The sequence below is a fragment of the Syngnathus typhle genome, linkage group LG11, assembly GCF_033458585.1.
Source record: "Syngnathus typhle isolate RoL2023-S1 ecotype Sweden linkage group LG11, RoL_Styp_1.0, whole genome shotgun sequence".
NCBI lineage: Eukaryota > Metazoa > Chordata > Actinopteri > Syngnathiformes > Syngnathidae > Syngnathus > Syngnathus typhle.
Window position 1 is genome coordinate 10,988,841 of NC_083748.1, and position 13,361 is coordinate 11,002,201.

Sequence of the window (13,361 nt, forward strand, 5' to 3'; positions counted from 1 at the left end):
ACGCGCCTCTTTGTGTAATTTACGAGAAGGCTCTTAACGCACTTTTGACACTTCACATTCTTCTGTTTTGAACACAGACGCTGTCATACATGATATAATAAGCACAGCGCAAAGAGCTGAACACTGAATTTATTTTTAAAGGTTCTGGATGTTAGCTGTCTGAAAAAATGTGAGAATGAGAAGAAAAAACTGGAGTCCATGAACTCAAAGTGAAGGATGGAAAATGTCTGGACAAAAACCAGCTCCTTAAAATGTCAACAATGCCTCGTTTCAATGCAAGTATTCAGTGACATCTTTGTTAATTCAATTTAGAACAGCCAAATAATAATGCATATGACTTTCTAATCTACTCACACAGTGGAGATGACACCATTCCAGTGCCTCCCATCGTTACACAGACGCAAGGAGCGATGATATTTTCATAACCCCGGTTATGATGAGGTAAGAGTCTATAAAAGAAGCTTCCAACAACAGCTGCGGCGAGGAATGACATTGGCTCCCAACTTTGCAATCATGTTTCCTCTCTGCGAGGAAAGCGTGACTCTCCAGGCACTGATTGTCAATATTGAGATTTCCAAGTCCTTGAAAGTACCTGTGTATTATTATTATGGAAAGACCTAACATAAATAAATAAAATATACATATATTAAAAAAAAAAAAAAGGTGTGGTGGCTTAAATCATTTGTCGTCATTTGCCCACTTTCCAAAGAAAGTCACGGACTTCCATGACACACATTCATTAGCTGAGACTTTTACCTAAAATGGTCTGAATTAGTAATGGGCTAATAAATTACCCATTACTAATGCCGAATAACAGTTTAATGGCCGAGTTCAGACCCCTCGATAATAAATAACCAGATTTTTCAGGAAATCATGCTACAGTTGTCTAAATATACAACGTCATAATCAGGCCTCATGCATTAACCAAGCATAGGTCACTGACTTTATTTTGAAAAGTAAATGGTTACAATTAACGTGGAGCTTCAGTTTGCCAGAGGTTGTGCCAACATCTGCGTGTTGTTGCAGCTGTCTGCATGAAACATGATGAGTGGCTTTCCGTGTTTATGACAGCGCTCGCCGGACACTGCAGCGTTGTCTCTGCCGCGTCGTGACCACGCTGCGAGGTCGCCGGGGGTTGACGTCAAATTGTTCATTAGCAAATATTAAATTAAGTGACTAAAATATTTACATAGCAAGGTTATGACGCAGAACGGGTCACCAGAAGGCGCTTGACGGACAAGTTCATACCGTGCGCTCGTCTTTCTTGACTCAACTTAATGAGATCTCGGACAAGGGCTGTTAAAATAATTTGGCTCTGTGAGGATAGTGAACCTCGGTTTGATTGACATTGAGGGATTGAGTGGACCCACAGATTCACTGCTTTGGTTATTTTTTCATTTCCTAATCCCTTTTGACGACTTATCCACTTTAATCTGGCACAAGAACTCACTAATGATATCCATAGTAACAGATAAAGATGTCAAACAGTGACTATATGACCTTGGACAATAAATGAGAAATATAAAGATGACCTCGTACGAATGGCTGCTTTTCTGACAGTTGCACAAAAGCCATTCTATTTGAAACAAAACGGAATGTGCTGGAGGCCTCTGATTTCACTTGGCTCTCTACCAAGCGCTCCAATTGCTCATCACACTTAGAACGAGGAAGGAACTGCTATATTTCCATGCCAGACTCAAATGCGCACGGAAAACGCTTCTCGATTTCATGTCTGCAAATTTATTGAAAGCAATTTGATTCTTTTGACCAGGTTGAGATGACTTATTATTAATTTACAAGAATTCAAAATGATTAAAGAGGTTAATAGATCAACGGAAATTTCAAAAATATATATCAGGCCCTACTCAAGTGCGGTGCCGGCCCATAAATTAGACAGGCTGGCCAAGGTCTTGGTAGTGGCGTGACAGACGTGAGGGAGGATTGGCCGGCCAAGGCGCCTGGGAACTTTGCTCCAAGAGGATGACAGCTCTATAAGTCAGACACTGATAAAGGAGTCAGCAGTGACAATCTCTGGGCTCCAGCCAGTAGAGCATCCGTCCGGCACAGATAAAGTCCGACAGGCCATCCATCAGTGTGGAGACAGAGAGTCGAAACCACCTGAATAGAACCCACTCCATGACCAACCACCGTAGGAATGTGCTTGACCCGCTTTGCTGTCGCGGAGCACTGGTGGAAGATGGTCCGGAGCCATCTCAGAAGAATTCATAGAGACATAACGAGTGGCTGTAGAAAAGGTGGTTTATGATGAAGAGTCTCAAAATGACTTTTTTTGTGCTTGTCTTGATGCATTCCAGTGCAACAATAGCATTCTTGTCATGCTTCTATACAAAGGCTGCTTCGAGACATACACGCGCTGAGCTCAAGAGTTACACAAGCAACATTTGAATCACGCTACTAGCGAAGCTGGCAGTGGAGGGAGTGCGAAGGACACACCGTCAAAGAATGCTATTCTTTCTCCAGCTGCCATTGCCGGCCGGGCCCTTCGTCTGCATCCCAACACTTCGCAGCTCTCCGCTCAAACACAAATTGTACAAGAACACATAAGGGGAGGATTGGATGGGCAAGGCTTCAGACAAAAGGAGGCAACAGGACTGCAAAGTTTCTTTTGGAAGTGTCTCAACAACAACACGCGAAAGCAAAACAAACTGCTGGCAAGTGTGGAATTAAAATGGACACTTAATTAATCTTCCGCACTGAGAATGCACAGTGGAAAACATGAAGGAAGGAAAAGAATACATCACGGAGACACATTATTCTAATACGACAAGTTTCCCTCTTCAGGCTACGAGTAGATGAAAAGGGTCTTTTGAAAAAAATGTGTCAAAGTTGTATGTTTCATGCGTGTGACTGAGGTAGCTGCGGCCGCAGCTGTTTCTCATCAGCAGGACTTCAGGCTTCGAATGAGACCCTCGAGGGGAACCTGCGCTTGTGCTGTATGCGCAAAAGTAAGCCATGCAGTTATTTCCCCTAAGTAATATAAAAGGGAATGAAAAAAAAAAGTCTCCAACGAACGCAGTCAAGACCTGTCTTGACCTGTCTGTGCGCCACCTCATGAATCACTCCGTCATTGCTGCACAGGGAATGTGTTGGGAGATTTTGCAACCTTGCTCGGGAAGTCACAGAAGATGCCCCTGGCAGAGGATCACAGAGAAATTCTTCTTCCATCTAATTGCCCTCATGTTTTGGCCGGAGCCAGCTTTGAGGTCCCAAATATTACATATGCATATGAATGGATAGCCAGCTGTCCAATGGGACAACTGGGATGTGCAGCTCCGTATGCTAAATTGTAAAGCAGTAACCCACAAGTCACCCTCAACTCAACTCACTTAATCCTAGACAAGGGCAACAAATAAGTACGGTGGCCCCAAATGAGCAAAAAGGTGGCAATTGGATAAAGACGTCCATTATTAATGTTTAGCGTCAAAGTTCCTTAGCAAGAAGAAAAAAAAAAAAGCAACATTTTGTCATGTTTTTATCCTCATTCCAGCTACAGTGAAAAGCAAAGTTTCTGAATATTTTGCTTCGATCCATCCAATATAGTTTGATTCTATTTATAAACACATTGTCAGATAATAATGTGTCAACATTCAGTAGCAGTACTGCCCAGAGGTGGGCATTACGTCCCCTGACGGACGCCCATTTTATTGATAATAGACAAGAAGATAGTGTCTATACTGCCTAATGTCAAATTAATTTTAAGTCAGCAGAGATGGGCTTCAGCTCGCTATGATGCCGACGAGAAAAAGTGGTATAGCAGATGGATGGAGGTTCAACGTAACTTCAAGGGAATCTTCAAACTATCGACGGAGTGCAATACTCTCACCGTGTATACAGGAAAGTCTCAAGAGAAAACATTCTCTCTTCTGAAGTTTGTTTAATATGCTGCCAAGTCAGTCTGCGATATCAAAGGTAGGTTCCTCAGTCTGCGTCCAAATGTCAAGGTCCTTGCCGCATCCGGCCTGCTGGCAACATCTGTCCTCCTCACTAAGATGAGGCCAATCTGACCACAGCGTCTGCAACTTGCCATCTAAATTACTTTCTTTGAACACCTAAGACTGTCAAATTGAGGAGAACATTGTCGATGGTCGTGCTGAACTAAGAATTGCATTTTCTAATTGCAACAGATGCAGACAGGAGTTTCACGTTCACACTAAAATATTTATGTTGACCAGCTGTCAAATAACATGTTTTTGGCCGCTATCTATTAATTCTAAATATAGTGCAACTTGTTTTTATGACAAAAACAATAATTACTGTACAAACTTGTATATACAGAAGGTCTGGTAGATGACTTCACTGGGTGCTAAGTCACATTTTGACTCTACTTCTCATCATGCATACCAAGTATAATACTATGCTCAGAAAATTCCTCTACCAACGTCAACTTTTCTTTTATAGTAAATGTTCCGTACATAAATCCAACATGGATTAAAAAAGTGGATTACCTACATTAAATCTATGTTAAAAATGCAGAGTGATAAGTAGTCCATCTATATGTAAATAGGAGGTACATAGGCAAAATGCATTAAGCGCCCCGTTTGATCAGAGCCTCAGGAGCTGAAGTTGTGATTTTTTTTAATGGAATCCAAAGGGAGGAAGGTGCGTGCTGGGGCCAAGGCTGCAAGGTGAGACCGTGAAAGCTTCCACAAGGGAGCGGCTAGCTGCGAGGACGCAGGATAACAGAGTACACGAAAGATTACTCTAAACCAGTGCAAATAAAATGATTGCATATTGGAAGGCTCAGTAGCTTTTCTGCATGACTACATTTGCACTCGATACAACAAAGTCAAGGTTGCTCGAAAATGAAATTTGATTTGCCGCTTTAACTGCCTTCAGGACTTCTTTGGAGGACTTGGTGCTTTGCGTTTTTGTTATGGTTCAACGGCGCTAACCTAACGCTAATAAGTCAACTATAGTTCTGCAAAAATATTTTTTATCCAGTGAACCTTATTAAAACTTAATCATGCGTCTGCCATCAAACATCTGTTTTTCACGGAGAACACAACAGTTAATTAAGGTCGGCGATAGGCCACACAGTTCAATCCTGTAACATTCCACACATGGTGATTAGTGACAAATTCTCACAGCAAGTTGTATGAGGTGTTTGTGGAGGCCTGTCAGTGCTGGAGCGCTAAATGTCTTATCCGCAAAGTATTCATTCAACAAGTTAACCGCAAAACATCCACATTGCTTAAAACACTTTTGCATCCCAGGACAAATTGTTTCCCAGAGACATCAAACCGACTCTTTGTTGAATTCAATTTGAGTCTTTTGTGTAGTCAAATCAGAAGAAGAAAAAAAACGTGTGAAATACGCATTATATAATGAGCACTCTTGTAATGGAGTGTGGCGATATTAACGACACGTCACACGTTCAGGTCACTCAACGACCTGCTTGCCACATAAATCCTCGCGGCATATTTGGAAGCACTTTTTAATCCCGTGTGGGCACCACAACGGCAAACCACACACGCTCTCAACACGGCCATCCGTCCACAAGTCCAACATTGACGTACAATACTAAATGGCAGCAGCTGTTAAGAAATGACATTCAAATGAGGCCCTGTTAGAACAGCTGGCGAGTGTGAATTATTACTTACCATATTTTGCCACTGAAGTGATTTACAGCCAGAAGATAATGATCCCAAAATTTGACTTAAGCTTAGACTTAATTTTGGCGCAATGCAGTAACAATTGCACTGTGGTAATAACTTGACCTTCAACACAAACTTGTGGCCACTAAGTTTTGAGCTGAGCAAAAACTCAAGATACTCTGCTGCCACCTCGTGGCGAATAATTTAACACACCGGAAAAGACGAAATCGTGGAAACCCTATTAAAAAAAAAGAACAAATTTATTAGCAATCACATGGAAAGAAGGCATGACATCTACAGGAGCATTTGTTGGAATAAAAATGCCAACTGCTTATTTACAAAGTCTGCAAATGAAGATGACTAATATTAGCACATGCAAATTGTTATAATATTACACAAGCTTTTTCTTCTCCCAGTTGACCCGACATGACGGCCCTTCGCTTCTGCTGCAGTCACAACACTTGACAATTAGTATTCTGCTCATCACCAATAAACAGGACAACATGACGACAGGGAGCGTGTGATGACTGGACACATGAGATGGGCTGATGAATAAATGCCATCCAGGCCACCGTTGGAGATAGTAACCGAGCGGCTAACATGGAGCGGGTGATTAGAAATGATTCAAGCGTCACGTGGATAAAAGGGAGAAAACGGTCTTGGAGACGACAATCAATCCGTCTTTTAGCGAGACTCAAAATGATCGTCGAGCGTGTTTGCTCTCTGTGACTCCCCCTGTTGCTCTTGACTGACACTTGCTTTGTTATTCAACCTGAAAAAAATAAGGATTATAAAACCAGCTACTTAGCCGCACCCATTTTACCTCTGCGAATCTTTGCCGCTTTCAAAATAAAAAGACCTGGCAGTTGTCACTTACATAGAAAGCTAGACAAAGGGTAAGAGGCCTTCAAACGCAACAACTCGGCGAAATGTTCTCAATTTGTTTGCATTTTCCCACAAGACTCCAGACTGAATGCTTGGTGTGTAATCAAAGAATTTAAGTCTGTCTGCAACAATTTCATAATAGTGCATTAGACGTCGCTTTGGGCAATGACTGCTGTCTAATTGGAGCTCTCACTCAGCCAAAAGGCACTTAAAACTCAACAGGCCTATTTCTGCCTGAGACAGCAACAAGCGCTCATTCTTTTCACCTTTTACTCATCTTTGTTCCAACTCGAATTCAAGCCTATCAGCTAATTGGCCACCTTCCGCAAATTACGGCTACGTTGCGACCGGTGGTTGAAGGCGTGAACTTCATTTGGCAAAACCACAACCGCATTGTAAACGCCAAAGCAGATTGGAGTCATTTGTGATGTAACGAGGGAGAATTACGGCAATGAGATTGGACTCCCGTGCCGAGGAAAACGTTCACGAGGACGGGCGCTAAGGCATGACGGGCATGAACAATGCACCTTCTCGCGCTGAGAACATTTCAGGCCTCCGAAGAAAAGTTGGTCTACTGGTGCTGTACAAGGACGACACAGCTACGAGAGTCGTGAGCAGCGGCGCGGGCGTGTTGCGGCGGCAGCGGGTGGGCGGACGGACGGAACTGAAGTACTTCACAGAGGCAGTTGAAGGGATGACCGTGGACGATTCGCAAGTGTTGGCGGAGGGGGGTGGGGGCGCTCGGGCCGCAGCTGCGGTTCTCACCTTCAGCTTCTCCGCGACTTTGAGTGCTGGATGAGCCACTGCAACGTGATATCTGTCGTGGGGATATTTGTGATTGCCACAATCCAAAACGAAAGGCCCTGGGAAGGTCACAAAGGCATGACGTACCTATGTTGTCTTTCTCTTTGCAGGATACCGAATAGCAGCAGATTTCCCGATCCTGAATGGCTGACAGGTTCCTTTTGAAGGAAAGCAGACAATACTGGATGTTTTTTTTTTTACGTACAATGAACTGTCACACATTCCCAGATTCTGGATTGCTTCAAATCCAACAGGCAGAACAGTGCAAGCAAGCTGTGCTTATAGAGCATGACGTGTGTTGACATGTGCCTCACATCTTTTCAATAAGCTGCTTCTCATCCAGCGCGTCGGCCAGGTCTCGTTTGTTGCCGAGCACGAGAACCTGGAAAAACAAGGCTGATTAATCTCTCACATATCAACAACTGAAAGGATCAAATATGCTTATTTTTGTGGGTGGGGTGCACAACACGGGTACGCAAACGCCTGAGTACCAGCTCGTCTTTCAAACATTCCGGAGAGCGACGTATCCGCCAACTTACCGGAATCCCTTGAAGTTGCGGTTTGTCCAACAAGTTGTGGAGTTCATTTCGGGATGCTTCTATTTTGTCTCGATCTGCTGCATCTACCATGTACCTGTGAGAAGAATAAATAAAAAAATTTATAAAATACATATAGTAGTTACTTGAAATAACAATTTGCCTGAATAACAACAACGCAATGAGCATGTGGACCAAGAAAAACAACAGCAGAAATGTTAAGGCTCTAAAAATGTATTTAAAAAGGAACACATGTTGACCCAAAGTGCCTACACACTTACACAATAGCATTGACTCCTCGACAGTAGCGTTCCCACATGCTTCGGAAGCGGGGCTGTCCACCTATATCCCAAATCTGGAGAGAAAAAATATTTTAAGAACGTAAATGCAAGTATAAATCTGTCGTTATCTGAAAGGGCTCCAAGCATACGAGGGGTTTTCATAGCTCGAATTAAGGGTCAGAAACTGTGAACTATTTATTAGCAGTTTATTGTTCATTAACATTTTAATTCCTTACTTCAGATATTATTCTAAAAAAACAAAATAAACAGACAAGAAGTCCATATTTAATAGCAGAAATACAGTGTGTTGTGGTACCAGCTTAGCCTGCAAGTCAAAGAATTTAGAGTGTTTACTCCTGCAATTGCAGTCGATAAATAAACTGCCTTTCAAGTGAAAAAGATTAAATCACAAATACAATCTAGGGGGCATAGTCCGCCCTTTGCGGACGGCTGTCACATGACTTTTAGCACGTGTAGGATGCAAAACATCCTGCTAGCCTAGTTTACACACACTTACTTTTATTGTCACGTTGCCTTTTGTGACCTTCCGCATGTTGAATCCAACTGTAGGAATCATGTCTTCACTGAACTGGCCCGACTGTTCAGAACAATGAAAAAGACGGCTTGTCAGCATCAAAATGATCTTTCAAATTGTTTTTTTATATGCTGCTGTTGAGTCACCTTGCACCCAACACGACTTTATGCAAAGGTGGGATGAACCGGTAAACTAGGAATAAATTCATATATGCTGTATATAATTCCACCCGATTTGATTCTATGATGATCGGTTTCCAGGAAGACTTCCCCGGTGACGAATACAGGCCCGTAGATCCAATAAAGTCTCACTGATTGCAATAATGGATGCTTTTACTGCTGTGCTCGTGGATGATGTTGGCATGCGTTGCTTATGCGGTATGACAACATCAACCCAGCAGTTACATCCACGTGACGATTACAAGAAGCGCCCCCACGTCTGTCAACTTCGACAGAAGACAAACACCAGATTTGGGCGTAAGCCAACATTGCGCCCTGTGTTTGCAGTCGACTCATTATTTTGGAGGGCGTGAAAATGCGGACATAACATATCTGATTAATAACCTGTAAATTCAACTTAATGCATTTGGCATGCAAGCTTTCCACAGCCTTGGGCCCTCACTGACAGAGCATGTTTGTTAGCGACTTACAGCGATCACATTGACGAACGTGGTCTTCCCGGAATACTGAAGTCCCACGAGTGTCAGTTCCATCTCTTCTTTCCAAAACAGGGACCTGAACCAGTCCAGAAGCTTGTTTATGAGAGCCAACATCTTGGATGACACGCTGGTCACAATCCAGACGACTTTCGATTCTGACGTGAGTTGTAGGTTAGTAGCAATACACACCGGAAGTGGGAAGCTGCTCTTGCGCATCATGTGATTTGCGGTTGTGTTCAAGTGATGCTTGGAAATGGGAATTTCTGCCTTCCCGTGAATCCACTCTGATTTAGATTATTATTTTTTTATTGCAGGCCCGTTACACCCCAAATTTATGTTATTGTGAGGTACTAATAGGACGTATATGTTTATCATGACCACCAGTTTCCCAAATCTATTTTTATTTGCACATGCGCAGAATGGCACACAGTAATCCCTCGTTTCTCACGGATAATTGATTCCAAAAATCACCCGCGATAAGTGAAATCCGCGAAGTACGGTCACCTACAGGAAGTACTGTGCAGGCTAACGAGTTAGCAGAAAGATGCTAATTCTTTAGCTAACCCTAACCCTCAACTTGTAATCCATGAACTGCCCCAAGTCAAATGAAAATATTTATTTATATGTATTTAATAAAAACTGACACAGCACAACAAACATAGTCCTTTCATTTGTAATTCCTCAAACAATAAGCACATTGTTTACATCTGTAATTGGTCACAGTTGGTGACTTGTGCCATTTGGAAAAAAAATCTCAGATGACATGACCACATTCATAGCTGTGGTGTGCAGCAGATGATCACAGAATAGAAGAGTTCTTTAATTTGCAGCTACATAGGGTGTTTAAAAAAAAGCTCATCCTCTCCAGTAAGACACTGGTAAAATCACAGCTCCACTTCACGAACCACTGGAAGCGCTTGGGGTCAATTAGTCACGTGGCAGTCCTTGTAGGATATTCAAAAAGAAGATATGATTTAGTGTGCGGTGCATTGTGTCTTCCAAAAAAAACATCCATCTATTGAACATACCGGCGGTCTGACAAGCGTGGTATACTTCTCAGGGCTTGCTGCACTCATTATTGTTGTATAAACTGTAATGCTGTGAAATGATTGAAACAACAGACAACAAAAGAAAATAAATATTTGCAAAGGGCAAAGTTAGCTGGTGTTCATTCCCGGTTGCCCCGGTGATTAAATGTCACAAGAATGAAAGCGAGTCTGATGGACACGTGCTTACCTATTACACACCGGAGACAGTGACAATACCTGTTGACAGACAGTGGTACGAGTTTCATTCTTTCTCTTGCCATTAATTAGTGAATTCATTTGTTCTGACTTACCTGATAAAGTGAATACATATTGATATGCTCTTGACCAGTCGCATTCATTGCTTTTTCTGCTGCTTCTCTAGGAATGAGATGATAGTGTACCGTATTATTATTATTATTATTATTATTGGGCAGTAGGCGGGGGACACCCTGAACTGGTTGCCAGCCAATCGCAGGACACACACTCACATCTTTGGCCTACCATGCATGTCTTTGGGATGTGGGAGGAAATCTGAGGGCTCCGAGAAAACCCACACAAGCACAGAGAGAACATGCAAACTCCACAAAGGGAGGGCCGGGAGGTGGAATCGAACCCGTATCCTCAGAATTGTGGGACGGACGTGCTAACTAGTGCCCCACTATGGCGCCTATTATTATTATTATTATTTTTTTTTTTATAGTTGTTGTATGTTGGCATTTATCTTCACATATGTAGCTCACCTTCGATGATCCTTGGCTGGGGCAGGACGCCAATGATCAAAGTTCGTCTCGACTCTGAACCATCTAAACAAACAACAACAAGCAAAAGTTGGCTAACACTAATGAACAAACACAACAAGAAGAGTGTGGAGGGCTCACACGAGACCGACCCTCCTTGCAGTGGATTTAATGGCCAGATGTCCGCGGGGCCCGTTCGGTCTCTTGTGATGACGATGCCTTCCCCTGCCCGCGCCCCAGCCACGATGTAATAGACTCCTGTGATGATGGGAATTTTGGAAAGGCGTAGGGCAGCATCTTCAAAGTCTTCTGCCTCTTCTAGAGTCTGCACAGAAGACCACCGAATTAGGATTCCGCCATGCATTCGGGTGCGTTCCACATACCAGATCCCACCATAATTGCTTCTCTGCTCTTTCCTCATCTCACCTCTCTCACCAGCCAGCTGACTGGGCTTCTCTTCAACATGAAAGCTGAAAACATATTCTTCCAAAAGTCCCACCAGTGGCCCTTGTCTTGCCATGCACACAAAGCAATATTCTACTGTTAACACAATTTGATCTTTTCAGGCCAGCGGAAGAAGTGCGTTCTTACCTCGCTGATCACCGGAGACGGTGAACTTGTATGGACTTTGTCCCGTCCACAGACCCACATAGCCAGCGAATGTGGTTCCAATGTAAGAGATCTGCAACGCATTGCTCAATGTTTTTGACCTGAGGGTTCCATTGCACCGAGGTGACTATAGAATTGATGTGGCTGCACGGGATTGATTCTATTGAGCTTTCCTGTGAATACGCAACAGGTCTCAACTGATATTCAAGGATAAAGTTCAGGATTAAAGCACTGATTTCTGGCGACATTTGACACAGGCTTTGTTGGCAGTCACATTTTGTAACTGCGTATTTTGAAATGGTTTGTAAAGGTCAGTTCAAGCACTCCAATTATTTTGAATGACATCCTAAAAAATATGCCTGCGTTATGATCGGCTGTACCTTTCCGTTCTTCCGGAATATAACATTGACAGTAAGATTCCTCAGAACCGAGTGTGGGTAGTCGAGATTCCTGCCGTGGTACAGGTTTCCAGCTTTGTCCTGAGCCACAATGCTTGTGCAGAATCTGCCAGTGCAAAATATTATGTGGATACATGTTATATTATTAAACATAATATCAACATCTTAATTACATAGAATACATACGCAGTTGCTTCGTAGGCAAAGTTGAGCAAGATGATATCAGAGAGGCTGGCACCGATATGTGGCGCCATGCCACGGATCTCCTCGCCGTAAGGTTTAGGAAGGATGAACTTCTCTGAGGCCTTTACCAGAGCTCTAAGAACTTGATGAAGCCATTTTGGAATTGTTGAACTGACAAGAAAATGAAAAAAAAAAAAGGAAAACACAACCATAAAATTGTTGAGGGCAATTATTAGTTTGCCACATAGATATATTTTTAAGATCTCAAAGCTGTATGTCTTTTTAATCATAAAACCATAACTTTATACAAAATATAAAACTTCATTCTCGTAGTGTGTGGTCAGGTGGCTTTTTAATCATTAAACCATAACTTTATGAAAAATATAAAACTTCATTCTCGTAGTGTGTGGTCACACCCATAGGCCACACTACACACAGGTAAATGCTGTACACAATTTGGTATTGCTAATAAATAAATGAATAACAAAAATAAAGCTATCATATCATAATTTCCTTGAAAACAATTAAGTCGTGAAATATAACAATATCCTTCCCTTACTCTATGACCTCTTGAGCAGCTTTTTTGAGGAAGTCGGAGTCAAAAGCTTTGAAAATCGGCAACCATCTGACTCGTGGATCATCATCCAGGTTAATGTCAATTGTGGGAGGGGCGAAGTCCGAACTGCACGACACCGCCAGTCCGACCAGCAGCGCAGCCGTTCTGACCACCAGCAGCTTCATGACTGAAGGCGTCCTGGTCCTTGAACGCCGCTTGTGCCTGGACGGAAGCGCGTTCCAACAGGGACGGGGAATCGGTACTTCCGTTCACAGCTTTTCACAATTAAAGTATTCGTTGAACGATTGGTTTGAACAGATATTTTGAGTGAAGTAATTCTAAAGATCCAGTTCACTTAAAATAACTGGAATGCACATCACTAGCCCGAGTACACTAAATACCCACTAGAGGGTGCTAAAGTTCCAACATTTGTGCTTCGTGGAGACAAACGCTGAATTTAGTTATTGATGTGTCGTCCAATTAACAAAACAAGATAAGTGTTACAAGGATACACACACGTGCCTGAAACTTTCAAC

The 13,361-nt window shown here is 42.7% G+C and overlaps 2 protein-coding genes across 2 annotated transcripts; both read right to left on the reverse strand.

Annotated features, from left to right (window-relative positions):
• Positions 1 to 5,856: 5,856 nt before the first annotated feature.
• Positions 5,857 to 9,519, reverse strand: arl8bb (ADP-ribosylation factor-like 8Bb). Its single transcript, XM_061292325.1, has 7 exons — positions 9,306 to 9,519; positions 8,639 to 8,719; positions 8,122 to 8,195; positions 7,844 to 7,937; positions 7,619 to 7,686; positions 7,392 to 7,462; positions 5,857 to 7,317 (listed from the first exon to the last, which is right to left on the reverse strand). The coding sequence occupies exons 1-7, from the start codon at positions 9,426 to 9,428 to the stop codon at positions 7,268 to 7,270; spliced, it is 561 nt and encodes a 186-aa protein (XP_061148309.1). The 5' UTR covers positions 9,429 to 9,519; the 3' UTR covers positions 5,857 to 7,267.
• Positions 9,520 to 9,915: 396 nt separating this feature from the next.
• Positions 9,916 to 13,078, reverse strand: LOC133162842 (N-acylethanolamine-hydrolyzing acid amidase-like). The gene is made up of 11 exons (XM_061292320.1): positions 12,829 to 13,078; positions 12,273 to 12,440; positions 12,069 to 12,192; positions 11,671 to 11,761; positions 11,506 to 11,591; positions 11,232 to 11,404; positions 11,083 to 11,145; positions 10,654 to 10,720; positions 10,551 to 10,579; positions 10,343 to 10,412; positions 9,916 to 10,258 (listed from the first exon to the last, which is right to left on the reverse strand). The coding sequence occupies exons 1-11, from the start codon at positions 13,008 to 13,010 to the stop codon at positions 10,238 to 10,240; spliced, it is 1,074 nt and encodes a 357-aa protein (XP_061148304.1). The 5' UTR covers positions 13,011 to 13,078; the 3' UTR covers positions 9,916 to 10,237.
• Between the last annotated feature and the right edge of the window lie 283 nt (positions 13,079 to 13,361).

Bases quoted from the DNA above. Each gene is read 5' to 3' on its own strand.
- arl8bb (XM_061292325.1), bottom strand. From the start codon at position 9,428: ATGTTGGCTCTCATAAACAAGCTTCTGGACTGGTTCAGGTCCCTGTTT. The intron at 8,196-8,638 runs GTAAGTGTGTGT...TTTTCTCTCCAG, and splicing joins AAGGCAACGTGACAATAAAA to ATTTGGGATATAGGTGGACA. The intron at 7,463-7,618 runs GTGAGGCACATG...TTCCTTCAAAAG, and splicing joins AAGCAGCTTATTGAAAAGAT to GAACCTGTCAGCCATTCAGG.
- LOC133162842 (XM_061292320.1), bottom strand. From the start codon at position 13,010: ATGAAGCTGCTGGTGGTCAGAACGGCTGCGCTGCTGGTCGGACTGGCG. The intron at 11,592-11,670 runs GTAAGAACGCAC...GTGCATGGCAAG, and splicing joins CGTCTCCGGTGATCAGCGAG to ACAAGGGCCACTGGTGGGAC. The intron at 10,413-10,550 runs GTAAGCACGTGT...ATCATTTCACAG, and splicing joins CTGTCTCCGGTGTGTAATAG to CATTACAGTTTATACAACAA.